Source organism: Megascapheus bottae, chromosome 10, assembly GCF_031878675.1.
Source record: "Megascapheus bottae isolate mThoBot1 chromosome 10, mThoBot2.hap1, whole genome shotgun sequence".
Lineage (NCBI taxonomy): Eukaryota > Metazoa > Chordata > Mammalia > Rodentia > Geomyidae > Megascapheus > Megascapheus bottae.
The window spans coordinates 55001664-55023164 of NC_143518.1; the positions used below are offsets into that span (position 1 = coordinate 55001664).

Consider the following 21501-nt stretch of genomic DNA (forward strand, 5'->3'; position numbering starts at 1 on the left):
CTTCTTCAGGTGCTGAGAATGACCCAACTCATTACCTAATTGGTAGCAATCTGTTCACCAAGTTACACAAGTGTTGATCTGCAGCACTGGGTTTTATGCAATTTCTCCTAAGTCTGGTGCATTTCAATTTGAAGAAACAGAAGAGGAGAACTAACGGTGTTTTCAGATGATAAAAAAATGGAATATGGAAACAGTAGAACCATCAAGATCTTATACATAGATACTACAGAACCGTAGCAAGACTAAAGGAGGAGGCTGGTGAATGCAGCAGGGCAGACACTGCCCCCCAGATACATTAGACACACAGACTGAACTGTCTGCAGATACATCAGTTTTAATTCCCCACCTAATCCTTCACTCCTATTTCACGAACTTGATCCTTCTGGAAAAGGCCTGGTGTTTGCCAGTCTAAGAGCAACTTCTGGCTCCAGGCAGACTTAAGCCTTTGAAGCCAAAAATCGGGTTCAAAGACCCTGACATTTGCTTTGCTATTCCCTGTGAGGCTTCAGGCCCTTGATGCAAATGGCCAACAGCTGAAGTAGGAGTACAGGCGTGGGGGGCGGGGTGGGCCTGCGGGGACGTTTGTCGCAGTCTAAGGGAGTGACCAGCAGGGGCTGCCATGTGCGCCCGTGTTGTACACGTGCGCCCAAAGCTCCATGGCCAGCACCGTCTCCTCCCCGCCCAGTTCCAAACCCCATTCCGGGGGCTGGAATGGGCTCCCTGCGCCGTTTCCCGGGAGGAATGGGACAGGAAGGAACTCAACTACGGGTCACAGGTTCCACTCACAAGAGGGGAAAACCTGGGAGTTGGAGGGGTTCCTTTATGGAGGTCACATGCCCTGAAAGAAAGACAGAAAATAAACCAAAACAACCAAAACGATCCCCAAGAGAACCGGTTTGCGCCGCCGAGGAGGAAGTGGCAGAGCGAGCGTGGGAACGCCCGTCTTTGATGCCACGAGGTGCGTCAGGGAAAGTTGGATTTCATTTCGCCCAGGATGGAGACTTCTCGCCCACCCCCGCCCCCACGGCGGCCACGAGGCTCGGGGGGGGGGGTCAACGGAAGCCAGGGTCCCCTCCGCCCCGGCTCCCCCTACCCCACACCCCCGCCTGCCCACCCCACCCCTTCCCAGGCTGGGACTTTATTAAGGCAGGAGATGGCAGGGGTGAGCCATTAGCTCAGAGGAAGGCGAGACCTGGCGGAAGCGCGCGGTGACCCGCCTGCCGCAGGGGAGTCGAGTCGCAGGAGGTAAGGGACGGTTAGGTCCGGGCCTGGGCTCGGAGAAGGCCGCGGGATCCGAGCGGGCGGGCGGGCCGTGATCGGGAAAGCCCGGGGTCCAGAGAAGCCCTGGAGAAGCCGGGCAGGCGCGCAGGACGCCAGGCTCGGGGAGCGGGCGCGAGGGTGGTGCGCCGGACCGCCGGCGCCGGGCAGCGGGAACCCGGAGCCACAGGGCCGATGGGCGCTGGGACCCGCGAGCCCGCGGCACCGAGCCCGCTCCCAGTTCCCGTCCGGCCGCCGCCGCCGCCGCGTTTCCCCACACAGCCCGCCTCCACCAGCTCACGGCGAAGGAAAGGGGCGGCGCGGCTCTGGGCCCGCCCCCTCCCCGGCCTCGGATTGGCTGCCGCGGTTGTCTATCCAGATCTATTTTTTTGATGGAATGGGCGGATGGAGGGGGGGGTTGCCACCCAGTCTGCCCCAGATCACGTTTGCCACCGGCAGCCAACCAGTCGTGCCCAAGCCCGCGGGCAAGAAGCGATTGGGGGCGAGCGAGCTGGGCGCCCCCGTCTCCGTCCGGTGCCCCCCTCCCGCGCCGGCCCGGGGAGGTATATCCTGCTCTCCCGCTGTCCCCCCCTGGTGGAAGCGGAGCGGCGGCCTCGCTGAAGCGCAGCAGCGCGATGTAGCGCGCCGGGGGTCGCGGCCGGACGCTCGCCTTGGCTGGGGGTGTGGGGGGAGAGCACGCCGGAGGGGGGGGCCAAGGAGGACTGCCGCGGAGGAGGAGTGATGAGAAGAGGGGGTACCCTGCACCCCCCGAGACCACGGGCCCCTGCTGCCACTCGCCAGGCGCCCCCCTTCCTCCCGAGCGAGGGGCAGGTCAGTGCTGTCGGGGCGGTCCGGGGGTGGAGGGGGCGGGGGCTCTGGAGAGACCGCCGAGCCCCCCCAGGGACCCCCGTCCCGGCCCCCGCCCGGGGTTGGGGAGACTCCCACCGGCCCTGCCTGGGAGGAGGGGCTGGGGTGTCCTACGGCCTCGGGTGCCAGAGGAGGGACCGGCTCTCTTCCTGCGAGTTCCCTTTCTTGCTATGAAGGCAGGAGGGGCAGGACTGTCAGGTTTGGGAGGACGCAGAAACTTCTGCTGGCGGTGGACTCAAGGGCAGTGGACTCAAGTGTCCCCCCCTGTCTCCCTACTGAGGACCTTTGGAAGAACCACTGAGCAGGGTTTCAGGGGAATCCTGCCTGGTGACTAAGTTGATGGGAAGAGGACACAATTCCCTCGGGCCAGTGCCTGGGCTTTGACTCAGACTTCCCCCGAAACGGAGTTGACTAATTGTGAGTGGAATACTAGGGGAGCGTTCACCCCAAAGTGTATTGATTTTTATTTGTTAGCAACCTTCTGGTGAAATGGAATATGGTAACCCCCCCCCCCCAGATTCTTTTAGGCGGGACAGCCAGAGAAACCGGATTTTTAAGCAGTGATGAGCACATATTAGCTTATGATGTATAGATTTGTTGTTTTTCCTCTCCTATTTTGTAATATATATATATATATATATATATATTTTTTTTTTTTTTTTTTTTTTTTGCCAGTCCTGGGGCTTGAAGCCAGGGCCTCGGCACTGTCCTTGGATACTTTTTGCCAAAGGCTAGCACTCTACCACTTGAGCCACATCCCCACTTCTTGCTTTTTCTGTGTATGTGGTATTGAGGAATCGAACCCAGGGCTTCATGCGTGCTAGGCAAGCACTCTACCACTAGGTCACACTCCTAGCCCTTTGCAATACTTTTGTTTTTAGTTTTTCTGCTTGTTTTTAAGAATTCTACTTCATCTGTTTGTAACTCCTGGGGCAGGAGAGCCTAGGCTACTGGAATGTGTGGATCATAATATCCAATCATCGTGCACTCTGTCTCTTCAAAGGGAGGTAACTGCCTTGGGCCTATCTGACCAACAAGTTCACAGGGCCAAGTTGTAGAGGGAGAGAAGCAGACAGAAACCTGGACCAGAGTCAGCCTGTGGGCTTTTTGTAACACTGTTCACTCTCAAGGACAGGAGTGGGCAGGCCTCTGGCCCTTAGCCACAGTCTGGCAGCCTTGCCCCACAACTTGGGGAATCATCATATTTTCTTTTTCTCAGGGTGATGAGGGGTCTAGGGGCCTTTATTCAGTGGTCAGCATCATTGCTTATTGACTGCGCAGCTGTCTTGCTTTTGCTGTTTTGTGATGATAAATGGTTGTCCTCTTTAGTGGGGTGGCTGTGTGGTGCATTTGAGACTGAACTTGTAACTTACCCTGTGGAGGGACACACTTAACCCATCCCATTCTCGATGGGATTCAAGAAAGCGATCTCCCAGAGGATATTCCCAGCCTGGCTGGTTGAGAAGACAGTGCCAACAGCTCTTGGCCAGAGTCTTGCTGTGTGTGGGGGGGTGTTGTTGATGAGGTAGGAGGATGGTGATGGTAGAGCCTGCTGGCCTCCAGATGTACAGGTGCAAGACAGAACTGTTAATGGAAAGAAAAGGGCAAACAGCAAACTCCAAACTCCAGAACAAACTCCTATCTGCCTCGGGGGAGGATTCCCCCAGTAGGAGCTGTTCTTTGCTTTATGGTAACGTTCTCCTCTCTCTTTCTCTCTCTCTCTCCCCCCTCCACCTCTTCTCTTCCTCCCTTCTCCCCCCTCCTACATAAGGTTCTCCATATAGTTTCTTGTGACTTTAATGACCAGGCATCAAGGTCTTTCCGGGGAGAAAATCTCTGGAAGAGAGGGGAACAACAGCAGACACTGCCTTGGGACAAGCCGAGCCTGAGGTGCTGTGGGAAACTGAGGGAGACCAGCAGGAGCCGCAGAAAGAAACCGCAGCCCTTGGTGGAGGTTGTGTCCTTGACCATCTGAGCTCAGTCGACTTCTGACAAGAGGGGCCACATTGGGGGGGTACTGGAGGCTTGGGTCGATTGGGCCCTTTTCCTCTGGATGCCCTCCACTCCACTTCGAGGACCCTACACTTGAGAACCAAAGATTTCCCCCAGGCACAGCACTGGCCAGCCGGAGGAGGGCATCTGCACCCCTAGTGGCCGGCCCCTGGTCTGGTGAGGATTTGCTCGTTTCCTCCAGCCCACGGCTGCAGTGCTTGATGGGGCTGCCTGTTGGTGGATCAGTTTTTGCAGTGCCCGGTAGGAGCCGAGCCGTGGGAAGAGGGCCTGCGGCATCCCAGCCTGGGTTTGTCCCAAGACTAAGTTCTTTCTCCAGTTAGAAAGGGAGAAAGAAAGCAAAGAAAAAGAAAGTTCTCCCCCTCCCCTCCTCCCTGCCCGTCATGTCCTCTAAGCCGGAGCCAAAGGACGTCCACCAGCTGAACGGGACTGGCCCAACTCCCTCTCCCAGCTCTTCAGATGGCCCCGGGCGAGAGCCCTTGGCTGGGACCTCAGAATTCCTGGGGCCTGATGGGGCTGGGGTGGAGGTGGTGGTGATTGAGTCTCGGGCCAACGCCAAGGGGGTTCGGGAGGAGGACGCCCTGCTGGAGAATGGAAGCCAGAGCAACGAAAGTGACGACGTCAGCACGGAGCGCGGCCCTGCACCACCCTCCCCACTCAAGGAGACCTCCTTCTCCATCGGCCTGCAAGTGCTCTTCCCCTTCCTCCTGGCGGGCTTTGGAACAGTGGCTGCTGGCATGGTGTTGGACATTGTGCAGGTAAGCCCCCAGTCCAGTAGCTTCTGCCTAGAAGCCCGCAGGGCTGCGCTTTGGTCTCCTGGGCAACTGTGACTCTTGGATCTTCCTCTCTACCTCTGTGTCAGAGCAGCTACTGCTTCCTAGAACACCATTTCCCTTTGGATCATGTCCTTGGTTTTTATTTCACGGTCTTGTTACTTTCTATAGAAGCTTCAAGGAAGCTGAGTAGCCCTGGGGTGGTGGGCAGAGCAATAACATAAATGGCTCCAGAATATAAATCTGAAGGAGAGAGGCTGTTGCTTGCCATATCCACTAAGCATTCCTGCTGAGTCCAGCTCAGTAGGCCATACCTAGATGTTTCTCTCCTTCTACCTTTTTTCCTCTTGAGGTTTCAAGGGTACCTAGGGTAAGAAGCACAGTTTAAAGTCTCTCCTCCATTCCCCTGCTGGGCAGGAATTTATTCAGCTGCCAAAGAGGGTCTCAGAGATGAAGTGAGAAACTTTTAAAGGCATTTTTGCATTGCTTATCTTCTAGCAACCTTAGTATGGTCTTCTTAGGAAATAGGGGTAGACACTGGCTGTCTGACGCATGCTTAGAAGAGCTGATTTAACAAGACCTGGAAGAGTCATTATGAGCCTTAGATGGGAACAAATTGTAATGAGAACTGGGCAGAACTGTCTCTCCTTCTTGCTTCTGACTTGTCTGTCATGAATCTGCTCTGGGCAAAAAGGACTCTTTATGCTGCTACCAGGTAGTGTGAATGATAAAAGTTGACAGGTCCTGGAAGCTGAGGGCCAGGGACATGCTATATTTAGTGTAATGTGAGTTAGTATTTACACAGAACCTCCAGGTTGGAAAGATATAAGTTTTGTTTCTAGGTTAAAAAAATTTTTTTTGTCAGTCATAGGACTTGAACTCTGAGCCTGGGCACTGTCCCTGAGCTCTTCAGATCAAGGTTACTACTGCCCTATCCCTTGAGCCACAGTGCCACTTACGGTTTTTCTGGTGGTTAATTGGAGATAAGAGTCTCACGGACTTTAGTGCCCAGGTTTTGAACTGAGATCCTCAGATCTCAGCTTCCTGAATAGTAGGTGCATGAGTCACCCCGCCCAGCTTCTAGGTAAGAATTTGGAAGCACAGTGAGGCACAGAGAACTTTCTGAAGACATTAGATATTTGAGTCAATCGGTGTTATGTTAACAAGTTCTTGCCAAATGCTGGCTATATTCTAGGTACTCCGAGAAACACAGAAGCAGGAAGAGATTTGGTGTATGCTATTGGGGATCTCTCAGTGTTCCCCAGAGGAACCCAAAGTTCAGTCTCACCTCCCCTGGTCAAGCCGACACTTGCAAACCACATTTTAACGATGTGAATGCTGGCATGGCTTCTGTGCCTGTGTCCTAGAAGATTGAGGATGATTTGTTCTAGATACCCTCAGTACCGTCCTTATAGACTCTGAGCTTGTCAGGAGAACACTATCTTTGGTTGCTAATGGAAATGGTGTTTGTGTCATGTCAGAGTGCAGGCACTTCCCTTGTCCTCAAGCCTGTTATTATGAGATGCTTCCTATATGGAGGTTAGGAAGCCAGACTGAACAGGAGTTGGTGGCTTACCTCTATAATCGTGGCTACTCAGGAGGCTGAGACCTGAAGATCATGGTTTGAAACCAGCCTAATCAGCAAAGTATGTGAGACTCTTTTCTCCAACTAAGCATCAAAAGAGCAGTGGCTAAATGGGTAGAGGGCTAGGTTTGAGGGGGGAAAATAGAGCACCTAGGCCTCTGGACTGACACCGAAAACAAACAAGAAGAAGCCAACCTGGAGTTTTGACTTTTCCTAGCAGCTTCCCCTCCTCTTCAGGCAGTGAGCATGGAGAAGGGAAGGAAAAGAAACTGGGGTTACTGTTGCCTGACTTCTTGCTTTTTTTCCCTGTGCCTCAATTGGTTCTCAGTTGGTACCATAGATTGGTGCAGGGCTAGAACTGTAGCTCAATCATAGAGTACTTGCCTAGGATCCATAGACCTTGGTTTTGATTCTCAGCACTAGGGAGAAATGGTGAGAGAGGGTTGGCAGTGATGCCGAACCAGGGTCTTATGGTAACCTGGAGAGGTTTGTCTTATTTTCTGGGTAATCATAATGATTTGGGGAGTATTTAGGGAGGGGGGGAAGTTCTATAGACCCACACAAGAAAGGAAATCATCTCCATTATAGCGAGGAGAACTATGACAACTTGTCCCTGTTGGTCTATATTCAGAGCTTGGGATATTACCTTGTTGCTTTCTGCAAGGTCATAATTGGGAGACTGTTAGAAACCCACTGTTTTTGTCTTCCCCTAAAGAACACAGCTGACTAGAATTGGTAACAATTGGTATTAGCTTCTAAATGAAGGAGAAGGAAAATTCTTAGTCTTAGAGGGGAAAGAGAGGGATCTAGCCACCAACTTCCCACACAGGCATGGGTTCTGAGCTGGAATGCCCTCTGAAGTCTTTATCCCCCAGAGACTGAGACATTTGAGGCCTAGGTAGTAGAGGCTGCCCAATATGCCCAACAGAGCCAGCATTTGCCCTCAGTGAAACACCTTGGCTCACTCCCGAGCTAGGGTCCAGTTGGTGCCATTGACAATGGCTTATTTGTCCTTGTCCTCCTCCCTCAGCCGTCCCACCACAGCTGGGCTGGAGCAGGGCCTGCAAATAGCTGCAGCAGGATCATGGAGGGGATGAGCAGAGAAGGACTGGGACAAGGGACCACAGAAATTCTTAGTCCACATCTAGGGGAATTAAGGGGTGACTGACAAAACAAGCAGGATGGTTTCTAAAGATTCATACCTATATTCTCTCTACCCAAGCTAAGGTGGTTTTTGACAGAGAGTCTAAAAGTACCTAACAAACAGGGGCCATCTGGAGGAGGTGGCTAAACAGAGAGTCCCAGTGTCTCAGAGCAGTGGAACAGAAATCTGTATGGGTCTCCATTCATATGCCTCCTTTCAGGGCCCTGCTGGTGCTAAAGACCTGATCTCTTCTCGGAAGGTCCATTTTTTGTCTGCGCTCTTGGCACTGCTATGTATACATGGCAGCCTCTGCATTGAAATAAGGAGCTAGGCACTTGACAGGGTAAAAAAACATGACCTGCCTGCAGTCTGCTCCACCATCGTGTCTGGCAGTTCTTGGGGAAGTTAGAAAGGAAGCCGGTGTGGGCCCAGTGCTGGCTTCAGAAGGGACTGGATGTGAGCCCCATGTTTTGTAGCCCCATTCCCTATAGGTGTCATTCCTTTTTTCTCCTAGGTGTTCTGAGGCATAGGCGACAGGAGATGGCAGGGTGGCAAGCAATGGTGTGCTTCCTTTACAAACTCCCAGCTAGGTCAGGACAAGAAGACTTCAAGTCCTTATTTTAACCCACTCTGCACCTGTTAAGGATACAATGTTGGTAGACCCTTCTCTAGGATAAATATTTCTACCTCGGTGTGTACAAAAGAGTCTAGAAAGAAGAAAGTGAGTGGCAACGTGGCCTCAGGTGGCAGAGTGGGAGAGAATCAGTCCTTTTGCAGCTGGCCTGCTCCTGTAGCTGCCAGCATTCCTGGCAGGACGCTCAGATCCCGTCTCCCTTGATCACCCTTCTGCTCTGCCTGACTCTGCCTCCAGCTTTCTCATTCTTTGTATGGCCTTATACAAAGAATTGAAGCCTCAGTTAGGTGGAGATTGGAGTTCCTGTGATCTGACCAGACCCAAACCTACTCGGAAAGATCCACTCAGCCCAGCCTCCTAAGTCCTTATGCAACCTGCTCCCTAGAGCTCTATTTGAGTATTTGGAATATCTTGACTCCATCTCATCTCTTCTTCCTGGCTTTCTGCCCTTCCACTGTCCTACTAGGTGGACATGAGTGTATGAAATGGAGGAGGTGAAGGCTGGAAGAGGCAGGTTGTGTGGACAAGGGTGAGACACCAACAGGGCCTCCCTAGATGATTGCTGTGAGTCAGGATTGGTTTTGAATCTGGGGGGAACAGTCTCATCCCTCACTTCAAAATTGTCAGGGACAATTTTGGTCCCCAAAGAGAAAGAAAGAAGGGACAAGGGGGCCACATGTCTGAGAAACAGTGTAAATCAGAAGGTGCTTCTCTGCCCCTCAGGGCAGGCCTTCCTGGATCCTTTCCCATGCAGCAAAGCAGGAAGGTGTGGGTGGTAGCTTGACTGGTAGCATAGCTGACTGGTTTGACTTCAGAGGCAAAAACTCTAAACCAGGATGAACAGGGTGGGCCTTAGGTAGGCAGAGCAGAAAGAATAGCTATGCACTGTCCTGGCCACATCCTTCTCACCCCTAACCTCAGGACCTCCCTGTTTCCTGGGCTGGTTCCATGGTACCAGCCTTCCAGCTCTTCTTCCCAGAGTCCTGTCTGTGTCTGCCTGAGCTACATATTTGGTGGGATGAGTTCGGTGGTAACAGAAAATTTTTATAGAGGAGTTAACTACTCTGGCCCAAGTGCCAACTTGGGCCTTGCTGGGTCCGAGGTCAGATAATGTGAGCTCCAAGCTCACATTAGTTAGTGTGTGAGTGTCGGGAAGATTTCTACTTGGGGCTATTGGTGTCAGTGTCATGGCTCACTGTCCTTGCCTGTTTCATAAAGTTGCCAAGTTCCATACTTCCATACCCTTGTAGTTAAAGGAAAGATCTTGGGGGTGGAAAGATTTGGGGGTTCTTATAGTAGCAGCTAGAGGGCCTTAACTGAATCTTTTATACATACTGTGTTTTAATAAAGGCAAACAATATTCTGTAAACAATTGAGAAAGTATTTCTTGCATGCTCTCAGAGTGTCTTCTTTTGGGACCTTGACTTTACTCCCATGCATGCATGTATCCACTGCATTCACCCACCCAGGGAGGTGAGCAATCAGTTAGTGGAAGCAAGTGTAGTAGGTATTTGGGGGCACAGATGAGATGTGGGTCTCTGCTAAGCGAGGAGCTTTAAAAGCTCACAGTCAGCACCCTTGTCAGCAGAGGGGAAGAAAGGAGGGAATTCTATTTGGAGCTGTTTATCTAGTTTGGGAGGAAGGAAGAGGCTATAGGAAGCTGGATCCTAGGGAGATATGCCAGCCAAGTCCAGCAATAATACTCCTTGAGCTCCCTAGCATCAAGGGGCCTCACTGGGGCTACTTTGGAGGTGAGAAAGGATAGACACACGTATACATATACCTACCCCCACACACACCAAGGCTGCTTGAATGCTCAGGAACTGCTCTTGAGGTAGGGTGCCTCCTCCATATCAGACTTCCCAGAGAGCGGCTTCCTTAAGGAGAATCATAGGGGCTTCAGGAGACCCCAAGATGAATTGTAGGTCAACGAGCTCAGACAAGGATGTGCTCCAGCCCTCATGAAATGAGCCCTTTCCCAGCATCCCCAGATTCTACAGAGAACTCTGATGAGAAAAGGAGAGGCCCTGCATCTCTTGTAGGAGATCTTATAATAGAGCTCTCGCCTACTATAACCTCCTGTCTCCCAACCATCGTACCCAGACCAACCGGAATATACCTGCCCATCCTCCATTGCCAAACCTAGAAGCTTTCCATTCTTAAAACAAATAAAGCAAACCACACAGCCAGCCAAAGAAATTGGCAGGAGAGCCAGGACTGATTGTCCCAGGACTAAAAGCCACATGTCTCAACTCCTCAGCCAGTGCACTTCCTACAGAGATACACTTGCTACTGACTTAGAGATTGAGGAGGGTTTACAGTGAGAAGGAGCATAGCACACAGAAGGAATAAAAAGCCCCTTGCAGACCAGCATTCAGATCTGGGGTTCAGAGTCTACTCAGGAGAGTTGCTATGGCTGAGGTCCAAAACCCCTGGAGATAGAAACTAAACAAATGCTCTAATCTCCCCAGTCCCATGGAGCCCAGCTCTCCACAGCTGAGACAACATCACCCAAAGCTGAGACCACAGAGAAACTGGGCTAAAGGCAAAGGGGCCGGGAAGCATGAATTGAGGTGGGATCATGAAGGAGTCTGGGTCCTAAGACAGCTTGGAGTGGCTCTGCTATGTGTTTCCACCACTCTGCTGCCTGCAATAAAACACTCAGAGGAAGTAAAACTAGGCCCAGGGTCTCCCTTGTTCTGGAGCAGGAAACGGAGCTATGCTCTTTGGAATCCACAAGCTTACGGTGCTTCTACAGTTCTTGGAGGAAAGGTGGTTGGTGTGCTCACTCTGCTGATGGTATTTCCACCAACCCTTTGGGGCACTGAAATTCAAAGGCTCTGTTTTCACCTTGTAGCACTGGGAGGTCTTCCAGAAGGTGACGGAGGTCTTCATCCTGGTGCCTGCACTGCTGGGACTCAAGGGGAACCTGGAAATGACCCTGGCATCAAGGCTGTCCACTGCAGTGAGTGTCTTGTCTAGAAGGAGGAGGCATAAAGCAGACTGTGAGCAGAACAGAGACTGGGCAGTGGCTACTCCACTGCCCAGGCCTTGGGGGGAGAGGGGAGGATGGGGAGGAAGGAATGAAGGACCTGGCTAAGCAGGTGTAGGGAGATCCCAGGCTGGGTGTCCTGCGCCTGAGAAGGGGCTCCCTACCCAGAGTGGTTCCCAAACTCTGTTTCTGGATGGCATAGCCATCCCTGAATCCCTGTCTCACCCCCTACCTCGAAACCTGCCTCGTGACTGTTTGTACAGCTTTGACAAGCGCGCATCATGCTGATCCCTCTATGCGCACAGGTGGGGGTCTCCTCTGATCTCCTGCCCTACTCTGCAGCTGGGCAGGAGCTAAGCCAGGCCCTTCCAGCCCCCTTCTAGTCTCCTCCCAGCCATTCTCTCCCTCTCTTCCCCCCCCCCCCACCAGCTTGTTTAAGGAAATATAGGGAGGAGCTGCTTATTGGTTCCACCTCCCATAACACTTTAGAAGACAAGACACATGGAGTGAGAGGCTTTGGATGGCCCTGCATGGCCAGGGGTAGAGAGAAAAGTGGCTATCATCACCTACCCCAACTTATTCTTTCCTACACTCCCATGCCACCCACTCCTCCCCAAGCACTTGCAGCCTCAGCCTTGTACTAGCTGCCAATCTGTCCATCCCTTAGAGAGCAAGCTGCTGCGGAGCTGGAGCTGAGTCTTGCTGACCCAAGCAGGAGTAGGCTGCCCAAATAAGCAAAGGAGGCAGAGGATGCAGATTTGCCTGCAAACAGAGCCACGCAGTTGCCTTGGGAGCCCACTTCCTGTCGGCTGCAGGAGCTGAGTCTTGTTCAAACTTTCCTTTCACTCTACCTAAGAGTTTCATGTTCTGATCCTAGAGTCTTAGCCATGTGCCCTGTGTTTTAAGCCAGGCAGGGATCTGATAGATGGAGCCCCAGGCCCTGTCCAGTCTGGAGCTCCAGTGTTTGCCCCTTCCTCTCCCAGGCCAACATTGGACAAATGGACACACCCAAGGAGCTCTGGCGGATGATCACTGGGAACATGGCCCTTATCCAGGTAAGAGAACAGAGTGGGAGCAGCTTGTACATTAAGAAAATATAGGTAAGGGCGATCATTCCCACCTCTAAGCTTCTTGTTTAGTTAGGAGATTCTGTAAGGCTAAGGTCAGCTCGTTCCTGAGTGGATCTCCAGCATCCTGCAAAGGTACCCAAGAAAATGGCCTATGTGGGAAGAGCCCCACTCTCTCCCATAGCCCATGTCTAGCTCCAGGTAGTGCAGAGGCCTCTTGAATCCTTGCAGATCTTGACAATAAGAGCAGGCTCGGGAGTGCTGAAATGCCCTCTGCCACTGTCCCATCTCCCCAGGAGGCCACACAGATTGGGACTCCCTTTGAGTCCCTAATGTTGACTGGACTGAAGCCTCTGCTTTGTTAACCCTCATTCCATCCCCCCCGAGGAGCACCCCGTAACACATCCTGGTCTCCTGCTGCGTGCCCTGACTAGTACTCCTGTCTGGTGTAAAAGTAAATAAATAAAGACATCCTTCCAGTGGGGGGACTGGACAGTCCAGCCTGTGCCTGGGGCTGCTAGGCCAGCAAGAAATCCCATGAGTGAGTGCTCAGCGGCCCCAGATAGGGAGCCCTCTGCCCAAGTTCACCATATCACCACGCCTCTTCTCAGGTGCAGGCCACAGTGGTGGGCTTCCTGGCATCCATCGCAGCTGTTGTCTTTGGGTGGATCCCTGATGGCCACTTCAGTATCCCACATGCCTTCCTGCTGTGTGCCAGCAGTGTGGCCACAGCCTTCATTGCCTCCCTGGTTCTGGGTAAGGAAGGAGAGGGGGCACTACAGTAAAACGGCTTGCCCACAAGGTGTTGACTGCACGCTGGTACCTCCAACTCTGTGTGTTGATGTCTCTTATATCACTCTTCATTCAACCTAACCTGCTTCTCCTTCTTCACCAGGTATGATCATGATTGGAGTCATCATTGGCTCTCGAAAGATTGGGATCAACCCAGACAATGTGGCCACACCCATTGCTGCCAGCCTAGGGGACCTCATCACCTTGGCACTGCTCTCAGGCATCAGCTGGGGACTCTACCTAGAACTGAGTGAGGCTCAGGCCACTGAGAGTGGCTCCGGAGGACTTCGGGGTGGGCTGGGAGGAATGGGGGGTCATTTTGCAAATGTGTCAGGATTTCTTTTATGTTCTTAGCCACTTGATCAGTTTGATCATTTGATCAGTTTGTATGTAGTAACTCCTAATCTTAGAGAAGTGAGGCTAAGTACTGAGTTCTGATTCATGCAAACAGCAAGTGCTAAAGAGAGAATATCAGAAATCTCTTCTTGCTTGGTCCTGTGGATCTTACTTCTGAGGGTAGGGGGTAGTGGTTTCTGGGATCTGACCAAAAGATCTAGAAGCTGGTCTTTGCCTCTAATAAGTTTGGTATTGGAAAGCTCTCTACCTTGGTTTCCCTATAAAATAAGCAGACTAGTCCCACACACTACCTGGACATAAACAGTAAAGATCAAATGTGGGCTGAGAATGTGGCTTAGTGGTAGAGTACTTGTCTAGCCTTCATGAAGCCCTGGGTGTCATTCTTTAGTACTACATAAACAGAAAGAGCCATAAGTGGTGCTGTGAGTCAATTGATAGAATGCTAACCTTGAGCAGCTCAGGGACAGTGCCCAGGACCTGAGTTCAAGCCCCAGGATTGGCAAAGGAAGAAAAAAAAAGATGTTACAGCCATTTAGTATATAGTATCACTGCTGATCTGTTGGGCATTTTCAGGCAGAATCAAGGGGAAGCTGGAAGCAAGAACCACAGAGCTCATCTTCCTCTGATCTCTGCCTTCCCAGAGCACTGGCGGTACATCTATCCTCTAGTGTGTGCCTTCTTCGTGGCCCTGCTGCCTGTCTGGGTGGTGCTGGCTCGACGGAGCCCAGCCACAAGGGAGGTGTTATACTCGGGCTGGGAGCCTGTCATCATTGCCATGGCCATCAGCAGGTACAAGGGGGCCCTCATATACACCCTTACACCATTCCGTCTGCCAACAGTCCCATTTTCAGCCTTGGAGAGAGGAGGTTTGGGACAAACCCTAGAGCCATTCGTGTGTTCTTCTGTGATAGGAACCATCTGAATTGAGATTCTCTCCAAAGCAGGATGTATTTGCTTTGGGAACTAAAAAAGCCCAGGTGGAATCTGATACTGGAGCTGTCGATAATCCTAGCTACTCAGAGATCTGAGGATCACAATCCAGAGCCAGCCTGGGTGGGAACGTCCATGAGGATCACAATCCAGAGCCAGCCTGGGTGGGAACGTCCATGAGACTCTTTATCTCCAGTTAACCACCTCTGGATCCTGGGCATTATTGAAGCAGTGTCACCTGGTCCACAGTGACCAAGTTTGACAAGAGGTAGTTCTGATAAAAAGCTTAGTGCTTTTACCAGAAACGAAAATAAGTACCCAGTAGGCAGAATAAGTCTTCCCTGACAGGAAATCCTGTAGCAGTTCTTCTAGCCATCTTGGAGAATAGGTACAGGAGGTTGCCCAACCCAGCACCACAGATCATTCTTGGGACACTGTGCCAAGTCAGGAGGTTCTGAGCAGCAACCAATTCTGTCAAAAGAGGTGAGGACTGAGAGAGACTCAGAAGACATGATTCCCCAAGGCTAGGCAGGCCTGTGCCTCTCACTACAGAACAGAGCCCTTCAGTGGTTTGTGTTATTTTGGTCTTGTGTCTTTGTAGCGTGGGAGGCCTCATCTTGGACAAGACTGTCTCAGACCCCAACTTTGCAGGAATGGCTGTCTTCACGCCTGTGATTAATGGTGAGGTCTTGGCATCAGCTGCTAGAGGGTAGGAGATGGGCCGAGGAAGAGGACTTACAGGATTGGCTGTGTCAGTCAGCATTTCATCAGACAAGAGAACCCAGCTTAGAGAGTTCACAACTAATGAAGGAACTGCCCTAGAGGTGGGAGCAGGGTAAAAGAACAGGAGATATTGAGGCACTCAGCGATTAGCAACTGAAGGGCCAAGGGGACCTAGAAATCAAAATTCAGTAGAGATCTCTATCTCCCAAAAGAGCTGGGAGGAATGCTGAGTGAGCACTGGTGGCTCACGCCTCTAGTCCTAGCTACACAGAAGGCTGAGATCTGAGGATCATTGTTCAAAGCCAGCAAACAAATCAAAAGTAGAGGTATAGCTCAAGTGTTAGAGCACCACCACTCACCAAAAGTGAGAGAAAACCCTTAGTTCAAGCCCCCCCCACACACACACCAACACCTCCTCACCTACTGCTTACCCGCAGAAACAGCCAGCAAGGTGGCTAGAGGATGCACAAAGCCTTTAAAATAAGCAGCTTCCTAAACCTGGTGCTGGTGGCTCATGCTTGTAATTCTAGTTACTCAGGAGACTGAGCTCTGAGTATCTCAAAGCCAGCTGAGGCAGGAAAGTCCATGAGACTCATCTCCAAATAACTACCAGGAATCTGGAAGTAGAGCTGCAGCTCAAAGTAGTAGAGAGCTAACCTTAAGCAAAGAGGTCAGGGACAGCACCCAGACCCTGAGTTCAAACTCCACGACCACCCAAAAAAAAAAAAAGGTCAGCTTCCTAGTGCTCAGAGCAGGGCTGAGGAGTGCAAGGATTAGATAAAGTGTGAAGACAAACAGAATAACCAGCAAGCTCCCGGGTCTGGGTCCTCTGTTTCCGCAGGTGTTGGGGGCAATCTGGTGGCGGTGCAGGCCAGCCGCATCTCCACCTTCCTTCACATGAATGGGCTGCCAGGGGAGAACTCTGAGCAAGTTCCTCGCCGCTGCCCCAGCCCATGCACCACCTTCTTCAGTCCAGGTAATGACAGAGGCTCAGCCTTTGGGTCCATCCCTGCCCCGAAGAAGAGGCTCTACAGTTGTGAACTTACATTTAAGAAACAGCTGGGTCCCAGATCCCAAGTTTGTCTCTGTTGGGCTGTGCCAACAACTCTGAAGAGCACAACCTGGGCAAAAAGGGATACCCATGAAGCTGAGGACCCCATGATGGGGAGAGAGGGTCAGCTCTCTGTGCTCCTAGACTGTTGTGTGAGCCCTCTTGATGGATTTTCTGGGACCAAGGCTCTGCTCCCTGTCTTCCTCACACCCTCTCTCCTCTGGTCCCAGATGTGAATTCCCGCTCAGCCCGGGTCCTCTTCCTCCTTGTGGTCCCAGGACACCTGGTGTTTCTCTACACCATCAGCTGTATGCAGGGCGGGCATACCACCCTCACACTCATCTTCATCATCTTCTACATGACAGCTGCACTGCTCCAGGTACGACCTGGCCACAACAAGGCCACAGGGTGGGGCTGGGCCTGTGAAGCACATATTGGAGAGGAGGCCCAGACTCCGGCCATATCCTTTTCTGGTTCTGGGCAATTAATAAACATTGACAGGGCTCAGAATAGACTGTAGCTCCCGGAGAGTCTCTAACGTGTGCCTTTAGTTGTTTCTCTTTTCTGAGCCTCAGTTATCCATTTGCAAATCGAGCAGAATACAGATCAGAGGTTGTGGTTTTGAGGCAGGTGCTCAACCTCCATTCCTCACCCCACTGACTAGCCTCAGAGCACCATCTACATGCTGGGCTTCATTTAAATAAAGGGTCCCACAGGTTAAAACAGATAATTCTAGATAATCCCATTTGTAGAAGCCTATCCAGGCTCCCCATTCAATAATCCCAGGATATTTCCTCCCTTGTATTATTGCATTTCATTCATCCACTCACCTGTTGATTTAGAAAAAAAAAAACAAAACTTATCCCTTCAATGTTAGAAAGTCATGTGTTAGGAATCTTGACAAGGGCTGGACTGAGAATCAACCATATACTGTTTCCCAGCAACAGCTCCCCAGATTGCCACGCTCCCTTGCACATGGGAACAGGTGCACGCCCTTGGGAAAGAGGAGACGTGGAAGTTTTCAGTTTGTCTCTGGGCCTAGGTTAGAATCTTGGCTCTGTGGCCCTGTATGCATGCCCTGGGGAATACGCTCCCTCCTGCTTTTCTCTCTAGATCTGTGGAGGAGCCAAGTGTGACACCTGATCCCTGTAAAGTTCTTCCAGTTCCCTTTACAACTTCCTTCCTGCCCGTGTCCCAAGGCTGTTCAGGAGGCTTGATAGGAGAACAGCTGCTGCCATCCAGGGGCATGTCCCAAATGCCCCTTGGCCATGCTCTTTATTTGGGACCCCTACAGCTGCCAGAAAGGGTGTGAAGTTATGAAGTTCTGTACCTCCCTCAGGGCCAGGCACACATAGCAGCTGTGTGTAGGACAAATGTCAAGGCTGCTAGAACTGTAGCCCCCTGGCTCCCTGGGGGAGAGGACAGGGGAACAACTGGGTTTGTCTAAAAATAGCTACCAAGTCTGCCTCTGGCTCCTTGCACATGAGTCTCTTAGGGCAGAATTTTCATACCACAGTATTTGCAAAGTACAGTCAAGAGTGAAACCTCCTGATGACTGTTGAGACTTCTCTGTAAGAATCTACTTCATTCTCACACAGATGTAGCTGTTTTGAAAGGCCAATGTTGGGACATAGTGTTCTAGATCAAATGTATTGCCTGTTTCAAAATGCATGTGAAACTTGTTAAGATACAGACCCTGACTCAGGAGGTGCATTGTGAGGCCTAAGGTTCTGCATCCTGACAGACAGCTCCGAGCTGGGGTTGATGCTGCTCATTCTGGGTCCACTACCAAGATTCTGATCTTGACCATTCTTCCTTATCTGTAATAATAGAAAATAAGCAAGGGAGTAGATAATCGAAGCTGAAGGGAATCCAGAATGTATTTGGAATTGATAGCCATTGGAATCCACCTTACATTTAGCCCACTTATTCAGGATTTTATTTTGCTAGGATTAGTGTTAAAATAAAATAAACTTGCATTCTTTGAGCCCATAACATCAGAACAGAAGGATCAGGAGAAAGCAGTTTGGGATAATCAAGTGTTACTCAGACAACCATGTTGGCAGTGGCCTCAAACACTAACCTTTTTATCTTTCTGCCCAGAGAAGAAATCTCTGTACAAGAAACTGATTCCCAAGTGCCAGCCTCCTGCCAGACTCCTGGAGATGCCACCATGGCAAGAATTAATTAGAATAGGCTCACCCAGAGTGAGAGGCAAGAAGGCTGAATTCCTGCCTGGGTAGGATTTAGATTAGGAAGCCTCTGGTTTCGTAAATTTGAGAAGAGACTGTAATGCTGGAGTGAGTGGCAGCAACTTCCTGTCTCCTGAGCTTTTCCTTTGTGCAGTTGCTATTTGTGGGCTGGAAGAACGTAGAGAGGTGGTTAGTATGGAGGGAAGGTGAACTGTCCTAGCACAAGCCTTGTGATATGTTGGAAGGGAGCTGTCCTGTGGCCTCTGGCTCCCCCTGCAGAGAGGGAAGAGCTATAGGTGGCCCTTGTGTCTCTCTAGGTGCTGATCCTTCTGTACATCGCAGACTGGATGGTGCACTGGATGTGGGGCCGAGGCCTGGACCCAGACAACTTCTCCATCCCGTACTTGACTGCCCTAGGGGATCTGCTGGGTACTGGGCTCCTGGCACTCAGCTTCCATGTCCTCTGGCTCATTGGGGACCGAGACACGGATGTTGGGGACTAGTGTGGCCAGTCAACCCTTTCCCCAGCCCTCTGCACTTTCTCTTTGGAATTTTGTCTTTTGTTCCTTTACCCCTCCCCCACCCCGCACTCCACACTTTCTGGAACTCCACTTTGATACCAAATTCTCATTATTTTCAATGGGAATTTTTATACATTGAGCCAAGTTTGGATAACAAGAATTCAGGAAGAACAGATGGGCTGAGATAAGCAGTACAAGTAGACTTGAGACAATCACCAAGTGCAATTTCATGGTGGGTGCCTCCAGGTGGGGGTGGACTGGGACAGGAAGTTCTGGCTGGGATCTGGGGACATTTGGCTTAGCTTCATCTTGGCCCTAATTAGAAACCCTTGTGAGTGAGCTTTGGTTTGGGGGTTCTGTTGTTTCTTTCTTTCTTCCTTTCTTTCTTTTTCGGTTGAACAGAGGTATAAAAACAACTCCCACACATGAGCACCTACTTTGGTAGAAATGGACTACCTTCACAACACAGGGCCTGTGTTCTGTCTTCTGGATCTAGACCCTCTGGCCCACAGAAAGGAGTTAGGTGGACTGGTATGCCTCTTCCCTGACTGCCTGATCACTATCACCAGTTGAATGTCACATCCAGAAGAAAGTAAGCAATGGCCTGAGCTCCTGCAGGTTTCCCAAGGTCCACCTCCTTCCTGGGCCCAGAGGACTGAGTCTGTCTGTGTTCAACCTGCCTCTCTTCATTGTGTAAGGACTCCCTCCCCCAGAGCTCGCCAACAAGGGTTTCAAGATCAGGGACAGAGGGAAGGCAAGTAGAGATTAACTTGGAAGTCAGGCAACCAGGGCTGTTTTTATTGCTGCTGTTTCTCCTGAAGACTTTTATCTTGTGATCACCTTGGCCTCTGTCACTTTCTACAAGCCCTCATTCTATTGAGTTCTGGAGGTCATTTGTCCTCTCTCTTGGCTCCTGCTCCCCTTCAGACACTTATCATTCATTCATTCATTCAGCAAATGCACAGCCTCCCCAAGGTGAGCTCTTTTGCAGGCATGGTCTGAAATCAATTCACTAAGCAATATTTATTGGGTACCTCCTATGTGTTAGGTACTATGCTGGCACTGACTAACCAATGGTAAAGAATTACACCTCTAACCCCTCCTCATTTCCCAGGTTACAGAAGCCACTTTCCAGTGTGGCAGAAAAAGTTCCCCTGCATTGTAGGTATTTGTGTCAACTTTCACCAAGACACCTTCAGCTTTGTTCTCCCTCCAGACCCCAGCTTTGCTAGCACCCAGCAGCCAATGCTCAAGCCAGAGCTTGGGACTTGAAACTATTCTTCCTCCCTTCTGATCCCCTCTACCTCTCCTTGCCATATATTCAAAAGAGGATTTAGAACCAACAAGCTGGGTTTAGAACCTCAACCAGATGCTTCCCCATCTCTGCCTAGCAGAATGGGGGGACATCCAAGCCTCTGCCTCTTCCCCACATGTTAACTCAGAAAGCTCTCCATACTCAACATGCAAATGTGGGCACTGGAATGCAGATTTTACTAGCCTCTGTGTCAACAGCCTCCCCATAAACCCTCCCCTCTCATTGCCAACAGATCACCTAAGCAATGGCTCTATTTCTGCCAGCACCATGCCTTCCCCAGGAGCTTACCCTGGGCCTCCAGAAACTCTTTTCTCTCATTTCCTCCTAGGGCAGAAATCATAGAACCCTAGACTTGGAAGAAATTGTAGAGGTTTTCTAGTCAGAGTTCTGTCCAGCAGAATTCATTAACACCAGCCTGAGCTTGTTTCTGCTCCTCCCTCTGACCTCCTTTCATCTTTCCTCCCCTCCTCCAAACAACTTGCACACAGACTCTTGTACAGGCACTAAACTCTGAGGCTGTGCCCTGTGGTCTCCAGCCACTCCTTTCCCACCACTCACTCCATCCCCGTGTCTGGAGTTCAGCCAGGCAGTCCTGGAGACTCTGGAGTGTCGCTCCTCCTGTGCCTATCAAGCAGGAAGGTTGGTGTGCCCCAGGCTCAGTGGGAGCAGAGGATTGTGGGTTGAGGGGGAAGAAAAAGGAAGTTGACTTCAATGGAAGATTAATTTCTTTCCCCTTAATTGCACCAACTACATATACTTTTGGGCTGGCTGTAAGGAATATTGGTTTACTCTTGTATCCTTCAAAAGTTACAGAACTGTGTCATAAGAATTATTTATAGTTACTATAACTGAATTGACAGATGTCAACTTAACTGATAAATTATATTTGGTAAAATAAAGAGGATGTTTATTTAGATTGTTTGTGTTCCTGTGTATCTCATCAAAAAGTAACTTCAAGTCAGGTGCAGTGGCTCACGCCTGTAATCCTAGCTACTCAGGAGGCTGATATCTGAGGATCGAGGTTCAAAGCCATCTTGGGCACAAAAGAACCAGAGACTCTTATCTCCAAGGCTTGGCTCAAGGGTATGGCCGAAGCCTTGAGCTAAAGAGCTCAGGGACAGTGCCCAGGCCAAGATCAAGCCCCATGACCCACAAAAAAAAACCAAAACAAACAAACAAAAAAACCCCACAAACCCACACACACAAAAAACACTTCAGGGGCTGGGAGTTTGTGGTAGAGTGCAATGCACGAAGCATAAGCTCAGGCCCTGAGCTCAAGCCCGGGACTGGC

At 50.9% G+C, this 21501-nt stretch overlaps 1 protein-coding gene across 4 annotated transcripts; it reads left to right on the plus strand.

Moving 5' to 3' along the window:
• Positions 1-1147: 1147 nt before the first annotated feature.
• Positions 1148-21124, plus strand: Slc41a1 (solute carrier family 41 member 1). 4 transcript variants are annotated; one of them, XM_090341326.1, is made up of 11 exons: positions 1148-1245; positions 3896-4892; positions 11128-11235; positions 12246-12317; positions 12941-13085; positions 13225-13371; positions 14120-14267; positions 15010-15089; positions 15973-16107; positions 16413-16561; positions 18692-21124. In XM_090341326.1, the coding sequence occupies exons 2-11, from the start codon at positions 4518-4520 to the stop codon at positions 18875-18877; spliced, it is 1545 nt and encodes a 514-aa protein (XP_090197452.1). In that variant the 5' UTR covers positions 1148-1245; positions 3896-4517; the 3' UTR covers positions 18878-21124. The 4 variants fall into 4 exon arrangements, with proteins under 4 accessions (XP_090197452.1, XP_090197451.1, XP_090197454.1 ...); XM_090341325.1 differs by lacking the exon at positions 1148-1245 and adding an exon at positions 1716-2088; XM_090341328.1 differs by lacking the exon at positions 1148-1245 and adding an exon at positions 1716-2088 and having other exon boundaries at positions 3909-4892.
• The last annotated feature ends 377 nt before the right edge of the window (positions 21125-21501 follow it).